This window comes from Heterocephalus glaber, unplaced genomic scaffold (assembly GCF_053883595.1).
Source record: "Heterocephalus glaber isolate CG9 unplaced genomic scaffold, H.glaber_assembly_v1.0 deba00001564, whole genome shotgun sequence".
NCBI lineage: Eukaryota > Metazoa > Chordata > Mammalia > Rodentia > Bathyergidae > Heterocephalus > Heterocephalus glaber.
The window spans coordinates 11,007,222-11,026,109 of record NW_028258351.1 but is presented as its reverse complement, the minus strand read 5'-3'; the positions used below and the strand labels follow the sequence as shown (position 1 = coordinate 11,026,109).

At 42.7% G+C, this 18,888-nt stretch overlaps 1 protein-coding gene across 2 annotated transcripts in view; it reads right to left on the bottom strand.

Moving 5' to 3' along the window:
- Positions 1-18,888, bottom strand: part of Cryba1 (crystallin beta A1) — a 27,785-nt gene extending 8,897 nt beyond the window's left edge. The window contains exons 1-5 of one of the 2 annotated variants that reach the window (XM_004857053.4): positions 18,778-18,883; positions 17,178-17,281; positions 3,128-3,192; positions 1,924-2,042; positions 585-726 (exon numbers count right to left, since the gene is read on the bottom strand). In XM_004857053.4, the coding sequence (XP_004857110.2) occupies positions 585-726; positions 1,924-2,042; positions 3,128-3,192; positions 17,178-17,281; positions 18,778-18,848 (501 nt within the window). In that variant the 5' untranslated portion in view covers positions 18,849-18,883. Of the gene's footprint in view, positions 1-584; positions 727-1,923; positions 2,043-3,127; positions 3,193-17,177; positions 17,282-18,777 lie in introns of both variants that reach the window. The other variant, XM_004857055.4, reaches the window with a different exon arrangement.

Here is an 18,888-nt window from a genome sequence, read left to right as displayed (position 1 = left end):
TTAGTATCACTTTGAACTAACATGAAGTCAAAATAATGAGGAAAAAAGTCACATGACAGGAACTGAATATTCAGAAAGTCTGACCTCATTCCCAATATAAGAATCATTTTTAACATGTCTGAAGATCTTGCTTCTGCATAAACTCTTACACGACTAAAGGCAGCCTGATATACTTAGTGTTAGAAACAAGATTATTGTGAATCAATACATATTAGAGATACTTGAAAACTTGTCTACTCATCCTTACTGAAAGGTTAAGCACTTCCCTGTTTGTAGTAAAAAGTTAACATGTTGAAATTCAACTAGTCGTGAATTTACTTTGCATAAAACTACATGGCAAGTGCTTTTTCTAGTTCTGTAGTATGTGCTTCCTGCCATCTATAAGAAAACCCTTACATTTTAGCTTAAAGAAAATAGCACGTGGTAAAGAAAAACCAAATGGCCAACTTTGCGAAAAGGAGCAATTATTCTTTTTACTTTTATCCTTCCTGCCACATTGAACGTAACTGAAAAGAAGTAAATTTTTCAATCAGCGCCCTCTCTTGCCCCTTCCCCTTGCACAGAAGTGAAAATTTCGCACTCACAGCTGAATGGATGGGTCGGAAGGACATGAGACGCTCAATGTGGTAGGCATTGCTCCCGCTCCAGGCATCCCAGCGAGGATATTCTCCTCTCTCCAGTATAAACTGTTGCCCACAGAAGCTGGTATGCTCATAACCAATCCAGCTGCCAAAGACAAGTAGTGGGGTTATTCATGCTGTTCAAAGCCTGTATGGTCTCAGTATCAAGGAGAAGGCAACATTCATTTTAGATTATAGTCAGTAAAATAAACCAACCCCAATAGAGCCATACAAAATAATAAATTTATCACAAGAGGTGGGAAATGGTCAGGCAGCTACATTAAGCAGGTTTGTAAATGGTATTTGTTTTGGGATGAAAGAGCACTTCATTGGCCCTAGTGATGTTACCAAAACTATATTTCCCTCTAAGTTACCTATTTCCTATCTGGAGCTCCAAATTCATGATCTAGTGACTGACTTGCTTTTGTTTCAGCCAAATTATAGACATCTTCCTAAAAAAGCAAAAGAATGAATAGCTGATGAATGACTCAACTTTTTTCCTTGTCACTTTATGGATTCTTTCTCCTGCTTTCCCCTACTTAGACCTTATTTGTTGAGACACCCTAGCTTCATTTTTCACAATTGGGTCTTAATTACTGGTGATATTAAATGTGTTATCTGTTTTAAAAGGCCTGAAGAGCTCTGTTTTTGTGGCAAGCAACTTGTGGAAACCTGGCCACATACAATGCCAGTTTTGCCTAGTTCTCTTTATGTTTCAGACTTTTGACAAAGGCCTGGCCCAACCTGCTAAGAGCCAGAAGATAAAGGTGAGAGATTCTCCTTTGTCAAGATTGACCATCAAGAAGAAACTTGGAAGACTAGGAACTAATATTTCTCTGGAGTCTTGGGGTTAAATTCCTTTTTATATGCAGAAATTAACAGCATCTGCTCTGGGACATTTGGGAGAGTTAGCCATAAAGCAGCAGCTGCCTGACAGTGTCCTCTCCTTATTTTCTGTAAGCAAGAAAGACGAGGGCTCTATAGCTGTTCTGAGAAAATCCTAGATAGCATCTCAGGTCTGTCAGGGTCACTGCCTCACTGCATCATACATATTTCTTTAATTCCTCCCCCCCCCCCCAAAAAAATCTGGTACTAGGCAACTGACAACATCATAGTCCTACCTTTGGTTACTAAATTATGTATGTAGTAATTTCTTTTGAAATTACTCCATGATAAAGGCTTCCCTCCAAGAAATGTTCAATGTCTGGGGAACATATTTCTTCCCCTATCTCTATTCATATTGTCCTGTGTCTGAAGGGACTTGAAATAAGGGGCCTGCAGTTCTGCTGAGGCCCATACTTACACACCACATTCCACTTTGAGGGACAGGACATTATCAAAACTGCACTCAGAGACATTTGAACAGGAGCTGGTAAACTCCATCCTCTTGCCCTGGAAGTTCTCCTGGTCATAGACGGTTATCTAAAATGGGATTTAATGGGGCAAGAAAGTTAGAACCTGGTACAACAAGAACACAGGTCTAGCTTAACTCAAGTTGTGTTTACCCTGTGTTTTCCATCACCAGGTATAGCCCAGAATGCCTGATGAGATCTTTCAGTGTAGACAGGGTAAGAATAAGTTTGAATTTATGCCACTGGTTGATGATGTTCACATGCTCAGGCTAGGGGTCAGACATGGGAGAATTGCTTTTTAATAGGAATTATCTGCCAAGGATGATGGCTAGCCCAGTGGACAGACCAGAGGTGCAGTGGGCTCTCTCATTCCATCAAGCCTCCTGAATAAGTGTGACTTCTGGGGCTCCCAGAAGCTCCCTGTGGACTTTTTGTTTCTCTAGTCATACTCACTATAAAAACCTAAAGTGTAAAGGGAGGGTTGTAGTCCCTTTAACTAGTTCTTGGCTCTTGGACCACCCCCAAAGCTGTGAACTGGCTTCAGAGTTAACAAATGAGAACAGTGGGGTCCTTTGGGGAAGCAAGAGACAGGCCTGAGGGTGAGCTATTTCAGCCCAAGCTTAAATCCAACCTCAGGCCGAGTGTGAACCTGGGTCCTATGACTTACATGGAATCTCCAAATCTCTCTTCATTTATGGGCCTTCATTTTCTCCATGGGCATAAGTCTCTCAAGGCTGTTCTATTTTAAGATGATTTTAGCAGTGTAGAAGAGAGCTGACCTAGGAAGCTAGGTATCATCTCCCTCCACTCATCATGGGCTTGAAAGATCTTCCTTTGTCTGTCTAAATAGGAGGCATCCAGGGCCGGGGATTTAGCTCAGTGGTTTTGCTGCCTGCTGCGCAAGCGCAAGGACCCAAGTTCAATCCCCGGTACCAAAAATAAATAAATAAATAAATAAATAAATAAATAGGAGGCATCCTGAGTGATCTTTCCTTGAACATTGTCTGGATGTTGGGTGGACCCTTCTACACGCTGGTGTTTTATTGCTTAGTCACTGTCTTGTGATCAAATACAGCCCTGGTGGCTGCTCTATGGGCCCATCTCACTCCTGTCCTATGGGACCCCTCAATTTTTCATGTGATGGGGTGGACTTACCTTCCATGGCCCCAAGGACCCAGGCATAGGGTTGGTCTGAGCCATCTTGGTGGTTGGAAGGGTTTCTGGAAGACAGAACACACACTAGTAGTGTAGCTTTGGGGATGTGGGGGAGAAGTGAGAGAGCACAAGGAGAGGGAAAAAAGCTTGAAGTCTGAAAGACAGACTTTGATTGGGATCCTGGCTCAGCTGCTCATTACCTGATGCTTAGGCTTTCCATTGGTAAAGCTTCTACTTGCAAAGTTATTATAAGGATTAGAAACAATAATGCAAGTAAAGCACTGCACAGGCATTTGTGACCTCTTGGTAAACGTAGCTTCTGTTTTCTTGCTTGCCTCCAGATGACAGCATTGCTCAGTCTCAGACACTATAAACTCCCAGACAGCTGCCTAGTCCAGACCCTCTCATATGACTGGCCACACAGCCAGAAGTACTAGGATCCCCACCACACATCCCAGATTCAAAAGAACCCTTGGCTCTGACCTTGCAAGGTCTCACTCTTCCTGGTTTCTCACAGCTCTCAAAATTACCTGCTGTAGTGCATGGCCAGACTATCATATTCCCTCTCTGTTTTTCTGTCTCCTAGACCTATCTGGTCTTGATCTTGCCATCTCAGTGACTTTCCTGCTTTCTCCAGCCTTCAGCCACTTGATTATCCCTTATTTCTAGCACTCGTAGTACTGATCTATGTTCTTGTTGAAATCATCCTGGGTGAGCATTTCAATGTCAGGGCAGAAGAGTAGTGAGTGTTTGATACAGCACCCTCCCAAGCCCATGTTGGGAAAGGAGAAACATTGAAAAAGACTTATTGAAAGCCAGGGGTTTAGCTCAGTGACACTGTGCCTGCCTCACAAGCAGAAGGTCCTGAGTTCAATCCCCGGTACCAAAAAAAAAGAAGAAAGAAAAAGACTTATTGAAGGAAAATGAAGAAGAAAGAGTGCAATAATAGTTAACACTTAACAATTGCTCACTCTGTGTCAACCTCTTTTCTAAATACTTTACATGCATTAATGCATTTAATCTTCACAACAGACCTATGAGGTGAGTACTATCATTATTCCTATTTTATAGATGAGGACATTGAGAGTCACAGAGGTTAGGTAGACAGCAAAGATGGTAAGATGAGTAATGGATAGGAGGAAGGGGAACGGGAAAAGGGAGGAGAGAAAGAAAGTGAAAAGAGGAGACAAATATACATCAGGTTTCATGACTCAAGATAAACATTCCCAGGAGCCAAAAGTGGCTCTTTCCTCTAACCACTATCAGGCCCAGGAACTAATGCATGTAAACTTTCTATTCTGGACCTCTGAATAAGCAACATCTTCATGCTCCTGGGCACTACACCTTCTCCCTGCACCCAGAGCCTACTCACTTCTTGCTGTCCCCTACCCCCTACCTCCAGTCATGGTTTCTAGGGCAATAGTTGTTGCCATATAGGTGGCTCTTTTTAGGGTGGAAGAGTAGGCTGCCTTTCTCTAGAGCTTTCCACTGTTCTCCAGCTACCCTCAAAGGCTCTGATTTCTAGACAGGAAAGGTGAGCCCTCTCCTGCATGTATCTCTTCAAGAAAAGGAGAGGAAGGGCAAAGGCCAGGGCCCCCTCAGGGTCTTACTCACCCAGCTCCTGCTGCACAGTCTGGGTCTCCATGTGGTGCCACTTCCTCTGTGGCCTGCCTCTTTATAGCCCTATGGCTAATGGCCGATGGCCCTGTCAGCACTCTGGTTTTCTTCTCCCTTTGTTTTCCCTGATCCCCAGAGCTTTGGTGGCTCAGCCTACTGGGTAGGCAACCCCCAGGCTTTTGTTTAGACTAGGGTTATTGAAGTCCAGAGAGGCCCCGCTGCCTGGACAAGGCTGGCTGGGACAAGGCTGGTTGCCGCAGGCTGTGGCTGCTGTGGTCTTAATCTCAGAGCAGCTGGGAGCTGAAGACAGGAGGTTTTTGTCATATATACTTGTCCCCTGTCCTTCTCCTGCCTTCTCATGCCACCCAAGGACCTTCCCAAGACCTTGGGAGGTCCTATAAAACACATCAAAATGCATTTCCATAAATGTACACATTTCTAAGCCAGGCATAGTGGTATACGTCTGTCATCAGGAGGCTGAGGCAGGAGGATTGCTGCAACTTTGAGGCCAGCCTGGGATACATAGAGAGTTCAAGGCCAGCCTGAACTATATAACAAGACCTTGTCTCAAAAATCAAACAAATAAAAAACCATATTGCTTGTTGTTTAAAAAGAAAAGATTAGGGCCAGGGATTTAGCTCAGTGGTTCCTCAGCCTCCCTTGCAAGCACAAGGACCCAAGTTTGATCCCCGGTATCAAAAAAAAAAAGAAAGGAGTATTACAATTTTGAACTATGTTTTAAAAAATGGCTTACTATGTTCTTGAAAATCTTTATTCATATATACATAAAACTATATAAAGGCTGAATTCAATTCCAGTTGACTAGTAAATATGCATCCCAGTGTAGCTATTTTATTATTCATTTTAGTGTAGCAGTTTGCTTTCAAAAAATGGAGGCAATAAACCTTCTAAGGCTTTTAATATGTTGTTTTGGTCCTTAGAAATCTCACAGACCCAAGGTACTGTGCCTGTAGTACTGTACCCTAAATGAGAAAGTGTCATCTTCCTGGGGGTTCAGGGCACTTGATAAGGGTAGAGTTTGGGAATCAAGGGCCTTTGCAGGGAACTCACAGGGAAAGATGCATTCAAACTCATTACTAACGTGAGGAAAGTTTGAAGGAACGGAAAAGGCTTCAAGCCAGGCAGATGTAGGTTCAAATCCCAGGTCCCTTGGTTGGGTGACTTTAGGAAAGTCCCTCAGAATCACTCAACCTCAAAGAAAGGAAATTATGAGGGCCTGGGGATTTAGCTCAGTGGCACCACGCCTGCCTCGCAAGCGCAAGGTCCTGAGTTTGATCCCCAGTACAAAAAGAAAAAATCATAGACTTACACTGTATCAGGAAGACATAATTTCCTTTTTTGGTACTGGGGATCAAAAACAACCTTACGCTTGTGAGACAGGCGCAATGCCACTGAGCTAAATCCCCAGGTCAGGTCTATGATTTCTTACTACCTTATTCTCTTCCTTGTGATGAACAGCATAGAAAATTTCACAGTGCTTGCAGAGGAAGAAAGTTCTTCCAGTTCCTCTTCAATTGCTCCAGCCCACGACTCACGTTTTAAATGAGTCCCTTTTTCTCAGCAACAAAAATCAGGGGATAACATGTGGTATGCATCTGTCCATAGATTTGGGCAGAGCACTCTAGGCATGTAAGCCTGATGCTAAGCACAGGGCACCACCTCAAGAATGTTGCCTTAATTTGTCAGTGATACCTGGAATAATGGCTGGCAATGGACTGAGTTGCCTGAGGATCAAAGTAGGTTTCAGCTGTCGGTAGCTGTGTAAGGGCAAGGGACACTGGCTGCCTGTGATTGGTGGTTCTCGCTCCTTTTTCCTTCTCTTCCTCCTTTTCTCTCTCCTTAGAACTGGGGGCTTAGGGAACCATTTCTTTGGTCAATTGTTCACTTTATTCTCTAACTCCTAGACTGGCTTAGGTACCCCCACAGTATGCATGATGGCACCCTATGCTCTTCCAGTTATCACATGGATCACACTGTAGAAATTTCTTTAGAAACTATAAAAATTGGGCCAGGGATTTAGCTCAGTGTTTCCACCGCCTGCCTTGAAAGCACAAGGCCCCAAGTTCAATCCCTGGTACCAAAAAAAAGAAACTATAAAAATTGAACTCCAAGTGGGGAACTGAGGCCCTTGGAACTCAGGTTTAAGAAAAACAATTTCACAGTTGATTTTTCTATAATATCTGAATTTGGAACAGAGAACACATTTTCTATTAAAACAAAGTTATTTTTGAAAATAATAAACACGTTGCTTAAATATCAACTTCTTCCACCAGATCCTATGCTTTAAGGCTGTAGGGGTCTCATGTGTCTGATTTATTCTTATATCATCAGGTCTGAGCATAACTCCTAGTTTGGTAAATGTGTTTTGGATGAATGAATGACTAGTTTTTGTGGCTCTGAGGCAGAATTAATTGTGGTATAGTTGGTATTGTTAGGAGCATCCTACTGAGCTTGGCCCACTCATTACAGTCACCACTGACTTGCTTTGCTGTGTTTATGCTTTGTACACTCTCGGCATCCCATTTGGGAGCTTTATGCCCTACTAAATTATTGGTACAATGATTTGGCACAAGACTGATTTGACTAATCTTTTATTTTTGCAGAAATGTGGGACTTTTGATTGACTTAAAAGCCCAAATACACATGCATAAAACTAGAGTCTGTGTGTGCGTGGGGGGGTCAATTGTTGTGAAAGCAATTTACAGATATTCTTCAAGCATCTTTTTGTGTGTGTGTGTGTGGTGTGTTTTTTCTCAAGCATCTTATATCCTAGAATCTTGAGAAGGATTGTCACATCTGTGCTAACCAATCAAACGTAGCCACTTTAATATGGTTTTGTTTTAGGCTGGGGATTTAGCTCACTGGTGCCACGCCTGTCTTGCAAGCACAAGGTCCTGAGTTCGATCCCTGGTACCGCAAAAACAACAACATGGTTTTGTTTTATTTTGTTTTTGCAGTACTGGGTCCTGAGCATGTTAGATAAGCTAGAAAGTTTTACCACAGTTTATTTTTCTATAAAAAGTCTCCTGTGCATGCTAGGCAAGTTTTTACCACTGAGCTATATCTCTAGCTTCTCAATATGGCTTTTATTTTGGTGGGGGGGAGGTTTGAAACAGGATCTCACTATGTACTTCAGGCTGTCCTTGAACTCAGTATGTAACCCAGACTAACCTTGAACTTGTGGAGATCCTCCTGCCTCAGTTTCCCAAATGCTGGAATTACAGGCATGTGCCACCACGCCTGGCTTCAATATGGCTGTTTTTGTTTTTGTTTTAATTGTTGGATTTTTGTTTTGCTTTGGTTTGTTTTTTGTTTTTTGAGACAGTCTTGCTATGTAGTTCAGGCTGGCCTTGAACTTTGTATGAGATTACAGGTGTGTGCCACCATATCTGTTTTCTCAGTATCTTTTTTTTTTTTTTTTTTTTTTTTGGTACTGGGGATTGAACTCGGGTCCTTGCACTTGTGCAGCAGGCTGCGAAACCACTGGGCTAAATCCCCGGCCCTCAGTATCATTTCTGATGAAGTCTTAAAGGATTCTCTCTCTTGACATTTTGGAACTGCTGCTTCACCTGTTCCATGTTGGTCATGGCCTTGGAGCTCCAGCCCTCATCCCCTCTCTTTTAGAAAAGTTAGGGCAAAGAGGAAGTGAGAATGAAGGAAGTACTGTAACCGGTTTGTAATCCTTTTCTCCAGACTGGGTATGGTTCTCTCCTGTTCATCCTTAATCACATTAATTCCAGTTTACAAAGCACAGATGGCAACCAGACAGTACCTTCCTGATCCTTGGAACTACCCGATGAAGTCGATCAGTAATACCTATTGTACAGAGAAGTAAACTGTGGTTCTGAGAGGCTAAGTTCCAGGCCAGGGAATCTAGCAGAGACTTCATTGCATGCCTACCTGATTCCAATCCCATTGTTTCCCTTTCTGGCATGAAGTAAGATGATAATTCCTACCTTACCCTATTGTTCGATAAAAGAAGATAAAGATGTTTAGGACAGTGTTAGGTACTCAGAGCTCAATAAATGGTAACTGCTTTATTGGTTGTACCAAATCAGATACAATCTTGTGCTAGACTCTCATAGAGACAAGTAGGAGTAAACAGCAAAGATTATAGAAAAATTTATCAGATAAAAAATGTCTTCTCCAGCTGGGGATTTAATTCAGTGGTTTCGCTGCCTGTTGCACAAGCGCAAGGACCCAAGTTCGATCCCTGGTACAAAAAAAAAAAAAATGTCTTCTCTGAATTTGGAAAAAGATCATATTCTTTTAGGGTTTTTTTCCAGTATTGTTTTTTATTTGATTTTAGCAGTACATTTGTGCATTCTTTCTCTCTCTGTTTGGTGCTGGGGATGGAATCCAAGTCCTGCGTGATAAGCATGTGCTCCACCACTGAGCTGCATCCTAGCCCTTCTCAGTCTAGTTTTCTATTGGGGACATACGTTTTAGCCATGTTCTCAGCCCACTTACTCATTGCACAAGCAGGTGGAGCAACTGTCTGTCTAGTGAGACAAGCTACAAGATGAGGACTGACATTGAGAGGAATGTAACAACTCCCCAATTGTGAACTGGGCAGTTTGAACCTTGGCTTCTTAACACTAGGGTTACATGCCAAGGATAGTCTATGCTCAATAGAATTTTACGACTGGCCTGGACCCCCTGGCCTCATCCTGGGCCTATGGGAGCAGAGAGTGAGGTCATGGGGCCAGGGATGCCCTTGGACTCAGCACTTCACAATTAGAGCACAATGGGCTGGCCAGGCAGGCGGCTGAACAGCACTTTTGTTGTTTGGGAATAAGCAGGATGGGTACAAAGCAAAGAGCCCAGTCAGCATTCAGCCAGGCCCTGCCTCCCCCACAAGGGGCTACCTCTGGAGGATTTTTTTTTTTTTTTTTTGGAGGATCTTTTTTGTCTTGTCCCTTTCTATCTTTTTAAGCAGGCAGGAGAGCCAGGGCCTGGCCCAGCCTGAAAAAACATCAGATGAGCAGAGGGAGGCACTTGGGAGGTATCTCTAGCCTTCAGTTGTTTCAAGACCTTTCCAAGGCTCTGCTTCCAGGCATCAATGCATGCTAGCCTTCCTTGGGAGTGCTGTTGTCTTGAGGCCCCAGCATTTAAGGCCTGCTTTTTTTGTGTGTAACTTCATGAGCATTTCAGTTCCATTCAGTCTCACAAATTTCCCAGTTTTACAACTTAAGTCATTTCCTCTCAGCTCAAACCCCTTGCAACTGTTCGAAAAATAGGTACAAAGATGGAGCTTGTCCTGTCAGATGATGCTCTCTCCACTATAGCCGAGCAGTCCAATTCTCTCATTTCGAGTTGCCAGACAGAGCAAGTAAGAATACAGGACACCCAGATAGATTTGAATTTCAAATGAACAGAGAATATTTTTTAGGATAAGTAGGTTCCAAATATTTTTTATACTGAAAATTTCTTTGTTGTTTATCTGTAATTCAAATTTAATTGGGCATCTGCATTTATTTGCAAAGCCTCATCTCTTTCTACTTTTGTCTGGAGCATCCTATGACAGCCCTCTGCCAAATTACTCTTTTGTACTTTGGGAGACACTGTAAGAAGCACCATCTTCAAGAAGTCTTCCCTGGATACCCAGGCCCACCAGGCACCCCACAGCATCCTCTAACAAAGAGGAGAAAGGAAAAGAACTAACAGGTTTTTCAGTGTTTTCCCAAATGTTATCATATTTAATCTTCCCAAATAACCCTGTGAGTTATATGCCCATTTGACTGCTGGCAAGATGAACTCAGAGCACTTATGTTATTTACATGAAGTCACACAGCTAGGAAACAGCAGAGCCAGATTTCAAACTCAATTCTCTTTGCTTCCAAAATATATGTTCTTGGCTGGGGATTTAGCTCAGTGGTTCTGCCGCCTGTCTTGCAAGTGCAAGGACCTGAGTTCAATCCCTGGTACCAAAAACCCCCCAAAAAAGCCCTAAGAACAAAATATATGTTCTTTACCACGTTGCTTGTAGGAGTCCTTCTTAACCTTGATTTCTGTGAACAAGTGTGACTCTTAGGAAGTAGCCATAAAACCCACTTTAGGGGCCAGGGATTTAGCTCAGTGGTTCCAGAGCCTGCCTTGCAAGCGCAAGGTCCTGAGTTCAATCCCCAGTACTGAAAAAAAAAAAAGAAACCCACTTTATTTTCATCTCTTCTACCCCTTTTAACTCCCTACCCACCCAGTGGAACCAGTTTCTTTTCCTTGCTGTGAATATAAACTTGAGTAGTTTTCTGACTTTTCTAGCCACTTGTCAGTAATAAAAAGTTGGATGGATGGTTACGTTAAACCAAAATAGATGGCCTCAATTTTATTTAATTTATTTTTGCAGTGTTGGGAATTGAAGTCAGGACTTCACGCATGCTAAGCAAGAACTCTACCACTGAGCTATACGGCCAGCCCCCCACCCCACCCTCCCAGACAGGGTCCATAAGAGGCTGAATCAGGAGGATCGCAGGTTGAAGTCCAGCCTGGGCAACTTAGAGAGACTCTGTCTCAAAATATCTTAAAATAAAAAATGACAAAAGGACTGGAGAGGGCTGGGGATTTAGCTCAGTGGTTCCACCGCCTGCCTTGAAAGCACAAGGCCCCAAGTTCAATCCTCAGAACCGAAAAAAGAAAAAAAACCTCAAAAGGACTGGAGAGGGCTGGGGATTTAGCTCAGTGGTGCCACTGCCTGCTTCACAAGCACAAGGTCCTGAGTTCAATATAAAAAAAAAAAAAAAAAAGACGAGATGTAGCTCAGTGTAGAGGCCCTGGATCCAATCTGCAATGAGAGAGAGAATTGCAATGTTGCCCAGCCAAGTGGGCTTCAAGCTCCTGGGCTCAAGCGATCCTCCTGCCTGAACCTCCTGAGTAGTTGGGACTATAGGTTTATGCCCCTATGCAGGGGGCATAATAGCTTCAATTTTAAATGAGATTTTTTTTTTTTTGGTCTAGGATAGTCACCAAAATTTCAATCTCTATTCAAAGGTAATTCTTCCTATGACCCCAAATATAACCAGCTTTAGGCAGGAAGTCCACCCAGGGAAAATAGGTCTTTTTTCTTTCTCTCCCTTTTTCACTAATTGTGACCCTCCCAGGGTTGGAGGAACAGGAAAGGAAGCAGAGCAGAAAATTTCTTACTTGACAAGTCCATGGTGAGATGGCTTCACTTTGTGTCTGGCAGTTCTTCCAAGGCGTGAGCCTGGTGGACACTGAATGGTTCTTGGGAGGCCTCACTTGCAAAAACCTTGATCTATGTCTGCATCTCCACTCTGTTTCTTCTCCAGCCCTGAGACATCTGGCTGTTTCCTCCAAGCTTTCATTCTAGGTCCCTCTCAGGTCCAAGCTCACATTTCCTTTACCATGACCAGTTTTTAATATTTATTTATTTACTGTAATAATGGGGATTGAACCTAGGAAACGCTAAGATACATCTCCGGTTCTTTTTATTTAATTATTTATTTTGAGACAGGATCTCACTAAGTTGCCAAGCTTGGCCTTGACCTTGTGATCATCCTGCCTCAGCTTCCCAATAAACTACTGTACCTGGTTTCCATGACCAATTCTAGTGTGCAGACTCATTCTTCTTTTTTTTTTTTTTTCCTTGCAATGCTGAGGATAGAGCCCAGGGCCTCACTCACTTGAGGTAAGTGCCTTCTCTACCGCTGAGGCACATCCCCAGCCCAGCAGGCTCACTCTTTCAGCCTCTTCTGCTCAGCGGCTCAGCCTGACTACTGACTCTCAGATTTCTAACTGCATGAACTCATCTCAAGCTCTTCAGTGTGCCCTTTCTACCTTGAGCCCAAGCTCTTTCACCCCTTCCCTGAAGGACAATGGGGTTCACAGTAGAGATCACTCTAAAAATTCTCTTTATCCCTTTGTCTCTGTGTTATTCAGCTTTCAATTACTGTAACAAATGCCTGAGACAATCAACTTAGAAAGAGAAAAGGTTTATTTTGGCTCACAGTTTCAGAGGCTCCAGTCCAGGATTAGTTGTTTCTGTTGCTGTTGGGTCTGTGTTTTGGCAACACATTGTGGCGAGGAGTGTGTAGATGAAAAAGACTCACCTTGTGGCCAGGAATGAAAGAGAAAGTGGACGGGGCTGGGTTCCTGCTACATTCTTCTAGGTCACATCCCCATTGATCTAAAGATCTCCCGCTAGGCCCTACCTCTTAAAGCTTCCACAACCTCGAAACAGTGCTGCTCTGGAGAACAAATCTTTAACATATGGGCCACTGGGGACAGTCCAGATCCAAACTAAAGCACTCTCCATTTTTTCTAACTCCTTCACATTCTTAGCATATGAAAGGAGAGTTAAAAGCCATGGGGGTCAGGGATTTAGCTCAGTGGTTTCTCTGCCTTCTGCGCAAGTGCAATGACCCGAGTTCGATCCCTGGTACCAAAAAAAAAAAAAAAGCCATTAAATCAGCCAGTCATGGTAGCACATGCCTGTAATCCCAGCACTCTGGAGGCTGAAGTAGGAGGATTGCCACAAGTTCAAGGCCAGCCTGGACACATAGTGAGTTCAAGGCCAGCCTAAGTACATAGTGAGACCTTGTCTCAAAACAACAACAAGCCATCAAATCAGTTCTCAAACATCTCCTTTCAAACTTCCGCTTAGTCATCTGTCGTGCAATTCACTTTGGTTTCTTATATCTATTACTTAGGTGTCTTTTTTTTTGTACCGGGGATTGAACTCAGGTCCTTGCACTTGCACAGCAGGTGGTGAAACCACTGAGCTAAATCCCCAGCCCTTGCTTAGGTGTCTTGGTCAAAATCTCTCAATTAACACCTTGTACCATGTGTATGTCACTGCACACTGTCTTCAAGCTCCTCACCTCCTGTCCTCCCTTCATCCCAGCAGGTGATCTTACATCTTGTTTTTATCAGGCACAGATACCCTGTGTTCTGCCCCCGGAGCCTACCATACCTACCACATTATCTCACCTTATCTCTTCACCAATCCCAGATGACTGGCCCTTCCTATTTGGATTACATGCTGGTACCATCCTACTAGCTCAATCAATGATCCCTTCTTTTCTAGTACTTTAAAAAGGTAGCTCTTTTTATAATTACAAAACTATATGTAACTTAAAAATCAAATATTCTTTTTTTTTTTTTTGGTACCAGGGATTGAACTGAGGACCTTATGCTTGCCAGGCAGGTGCAGAGCCACTGAGCTAAAACCCCAGGCCTCAAATATTCTTTTTTTTTTGGTACTGGGGATCGAACTCAGGTCCTTGCTCTTACTCAGTAGGCAGCGAATCAAATATTCTTACATAATAAATATTTGGTGCATAAAAGGGAATAATAAAATATTTTTTTAAAAACCTAGCAGACAATACAACTCAGTGGTAGAGTGCTTGCCTGTGAGACCCTGATTCAGTCCTCAACATTCCAAACCAAACCAAATCAAAACAAACAAAAGCAGCAGCCTGGTTTCCCAGAAGTTACTATTTTCAACTCTTGTAAATTTTTCTAATATTTATCAATTTTAGATATTATATATTGATTTCCTGTCTTAGCAGATAAGATTTTATCTCTTCTGGCTTTCTCTCCCTCCGCTCCATCCTATAGATATTTTACAAATTTTGCTTAAATCCATATTCAGCAATTTCATTTCTATAATTTTGTAAATCTTACTCAGTGCTGAATCAAGCCACGTTTGATAATATTTCCTTCCTCCAACCATGTTTTGGTTTTCCTGGAGTTAAAAATTGTAATACTTAAATATGTACATTTAATTACTATTTGTCAATTAAAAGTTAAAAAAATGTTTTTAATTGCCTAATATTTCCTAGGCTCAGTCTTCTAGAATCTTCATTAAATACCTCAATATAATATTCTACACACTAGGGCTGGGGACTTAGCTCAGTGGTTCCACCACCTGCTTCGAAAGCCCAAGGGCCCAAGTTCGATCCCTGGTACCAAAAAAAAAAAAAAAATTCTACACAGTCAAACCTATGAGATCATCTATCAGCTCCGTCCCCTTTCTATCAGCTCCAACCCACCTTCCTTTCTAGAAGCCTCCACTCTGCTCCAGTCTGCAAGTGTTTCTCCATCTCTGCTGCATAGCTGTTGCCCCAAACATCTCTTGACTAATGTCCTAGAAAATCCCTTTGCTTCATTCATGTGTATTTTGTGTCTTTCTCTTTCATAGGTACCCTCTTGTTTTATAAAATATATTCTCTAATGGTGTCCTTTAAAAATGTCACATGGAGATAATATTTTTGAGATCAAAATGTCTAAAAATTTATTTTCATCTAGCTACATTTGATTAAAGGTTTGGCTGGATATAGAGCGCTGGACTGTACCAACTGTTGCCATGTTTCTCCTTTGTTTTTACGTGTAATGTTACTATTAGAAAGCATGCTGCCATTTTGATCCTGGTTCTTTGTACTTTTTTATGGTGCTGGAGATGGAACCCAGGGCCTTACATGTGCTAGGCAAGCACTAGGTAGGCTAGCTCTGCCACTGAGTTACTCCTCCAGCTCTGATTCCTGGTTCTTTTATGTATTTTTTCTTTTTTTCTAGAAGCTTCTAAGTCTATGCCTTGGTGGAAATCTTTTTTCCTTTGGTTTTTTTTGGGCATTGGTAGACCCTTTCAAACTTCAGGAAATGTATTCCTCTGAATTCTTGGAAGTGTTCCTGCACTGTTTGTTTCTTTTATCATTTTGTCACACCTCTCTCTCTCTCTCTCTCCCTCTCTCTCTTTTTGGTACCAGATATCGAACTTGGGAACTTGCACTTGCAAGGGAGGTGGTGGAATCACTGAGCTAAATCCCTGGCCCTACCTTTCTTTAATATGTCTCTTTTTTTGCATATTGGTTTGGTCGGATGTTGGAGGTACTGAACTGATACAAAGATATTAAATCCCTGTATTTTTTCCTGACTTCTAAGAAATTTTCTATAAATTTTCCAATTGTTGTTATAACAAAATACTACACAGTGTGACTTTAAAAACAGATTTATTATTTTCCAGTTCTGAAGTAGAATTGCATTCCTTCAGGAAGCTTCAGGAGAGAATCTTTCTTTGCATTTTCCAGAGTCTAGAGGTCGCCTGCCTACCTTGACTTATGGCTGTTAACTCTGTCTTTAAAGCTCGAAGTACAGCATTGTCTCATCTCCATGTGTCTGTCTTTGCCTCTCTCTGACTCTGACCCTTCTGGCTGCCTCTTTCATAAGGACTCTTGTGATCACATACTCAGATTATACAAGAAAATCCTCCATATCCAGTTTCATAATCTTATCTGCTAAGTTGGAATGTTGCCCAGGCTGGTCTAGAACTCCTGAGCTCAAGCAATTCCCCTGCCTCAGCTTTCAGAGCTAGAACTAGATGCATGCACCACTATACCAGGCTTAGTTTTCTTGAGTGTAACTGTTATGGTTTATATCTAGTTATCCCTCATGCAGTCATAGATTAAGTAGGGCTTTTGGGAGGTTACTCGATCATGGGTATGTGATACTAGATATTGGTGTATGGCACTGGATTATTCCACTGATGGGTTTATAGCTGGGTGTGATGTTGGGAGGTGAAGCCTGGTGGGAAGAGGTGGGTCACTGTGGGTGTGACCTGGAATGGTTATATATCTTTCCTCCTCCCTTGGTCCAAGCCCTGCTTCCTGCCTACCTTGCCATGGACTGTTTCTCCTCTGTCATACCCCTCTGCCCTGCCATCCAGCCTTGGAGCCAGCTGACTATGGACTGAAACCGCTGCAAACTGTGAGCTAAAATAAACTTTTTCTTCTTTAACTTGTGGGTACCAGGTATTTTGTCCCAGCAATGAAAAAGTAAGATAGTATCATTTCTTTTTTTTTTTTTAAATGGTGCCAAAAGTTTATTTGAAAAGTGAGGGCTGAAGGGGTAAGGAAAAAACTTGCTCTACAGAGCAAACTGGGGCTGAACAAGAGAGAAAGAATAAAAAGAGCAAAATTAAAAGTACACCCTGTGTCTGGGAGACACAGTGTGGGCTGCTGTGAAAAGTCATGATAGTGGGCTCCTTGTAGGGTCTGGTCTCCTTTATGACATCCACATCACATGGGAGCCCTTGAGAAGTTCTACATATGGGGTCCTGAGAATCATCTGTTGCTGCCCTGGCATCTTGCAATTGACAGTCCTACCTGTTTCCTAGCCAACTTTGCCATGCCCTACCTCCTATATCTTTTATCCCTGAGAGACATAAATCTTTACGGGGGTGATGAAGGAGTGGTGGTCTCTGTATTCTATGGCTTCTTCAAGCTGGAAGAGGCTATAGACCTCACCTATTAGGGACTATACACTCTCCAACTACCTTGGGTGTAGTGGCCCCTGGCTGGGTTGAAGAAAGAAAAACCTCCTCGGGATCTTGGAGGTTACTGATATCCTGGCTCCTTGCATAGGTCTAACAGATTACTTGTTCACAGGAGTGGCTCACCTTTGGGCCTGTTCCATTCATCAAGGATACAGCCTAGAGGTGAAATCAGTGGAATCTGTGTGGTGACAAGATCCAATAGATTTTCCATCTGCTTGACTTGGGACCTATAGAGAGGAGGAGACATAGGCCTGCACTCCTTAAGGTAGCATCCCATGCATAGGAAGGAGACCTGAGGGTCACAAAGCATGCTTTGTGAGATCCTAACACAGACTCGACGGATGTCTCTGTTCCAGTGATGCCGCCATCATAGGGAGAAGGGGGCTGGGCCATCTGTTGGCCTGTCTAGTCCAAACTCCCATAAGGTAATGGCAGAAGTTTCCGAAGCAAAGTTCTTTTAACCACCTAGTTGAACCCCTTGATGGCCCAATTTGTATTTATTCTAAGCCTCTTAATGGCTTAGCTGATATTTCAAGTCCCTTGATGACTCTACTGAAACCATAATGGAAAACATCTCTTGCATTTACTCTGTTGGAAAAAGTACTAAGAACTGGGATGGTTCTGTGTTTATACACTCACAGTTACTTTAGTTAGATTTTTAAATGCCAAATGTTGTTCTGTTCAGACATCAGGCATAGGTCTTTAACTTATCTGCATTTAAACAGGGAAGCACAAAAGCCAGGTGGCAATGGCCTCAGGCAGGCTCTTGAGGTGACTGAGGCACTTGATTTTGGCCAAAAAATCTTGGGCATTTAAAAATGGACAAGTCGTCTAGGCATGGTGGTGCCTGCCTGCTTGTAATCCCAGCACTCGGGAGGCTGAGGCAATAGGACCACCACAAGTTACAGGCTAGGACTGTTCAAGACCAACCTGAACTAAATAGAGATCTTGTCTCAAATACAAACAAACTAAACTAAAAAACAGACAAGGTTTTTTTCTCTTGTACTCGTACCTTCCCCCAGCCGGGTAAAATGGGTCACACCCTGCCAGAATAGCAGCAGGCCTCTGAGATGGGAGCAGACCTCCGGTGTTGTCTGAGGGCTATATGCACCTGTATTTGCCTGGTGCTGCAGCCCAAGTTTCCTGAGTTTTTAAAGGGATAGTACATTATATTTCCTTCATGCTGAAAGAAAGAAAAAGGTTCCTCTCTCTGGTTTTCTATAAGCCCATATGCTGTTTAAAATCAGAGGCTTAGCTCCTAAGGCCAGTTATTAAAAAATAAAAAGGAGATAGAGAGAAAAAGATGGTGGCAGCCAATGATGCACACCTGTGTAAAAGTTATACATAGTCATACAACAAGACAAGATGGCAGCTGGCTACATGGCAAGGTAATGTGGTGCATCCCTGACCAAAACACAAACTGAGAAAATGCCATTTACAAACTAAAGAAAGCAGAGACCAGGCTAATTTAGCAAAATGCACAATAAACAAATATGCAGACAACAAGGCATACCTGAGGAGTGAACACAAGCGGCTAGAAAGAAAAACAAAGGCCTACATTCCCTTCCCCCATCCCCACAGCTGGTCCAGGAAGCTTCTCCCTGGCTCCTTGAGAAGAGTCCCCAGTTCCCAGCTTAGGGGAGAGAGTGAGGGAAAGTAAGAGAGAAGAAAAAACAAAAGCCTCTAGAAGAGAAACAAAAATTGTGCCCAACATGGACCTTACCTTGGTCTCTGGTACTTGAGCTTTACTCTCATAGCTGGCCACACCAAAATGTTCTCTTTTTGGCTGGCCATGCCAAAATATTATCTCCTGCCTGGTTCTGCCAAATGTTAT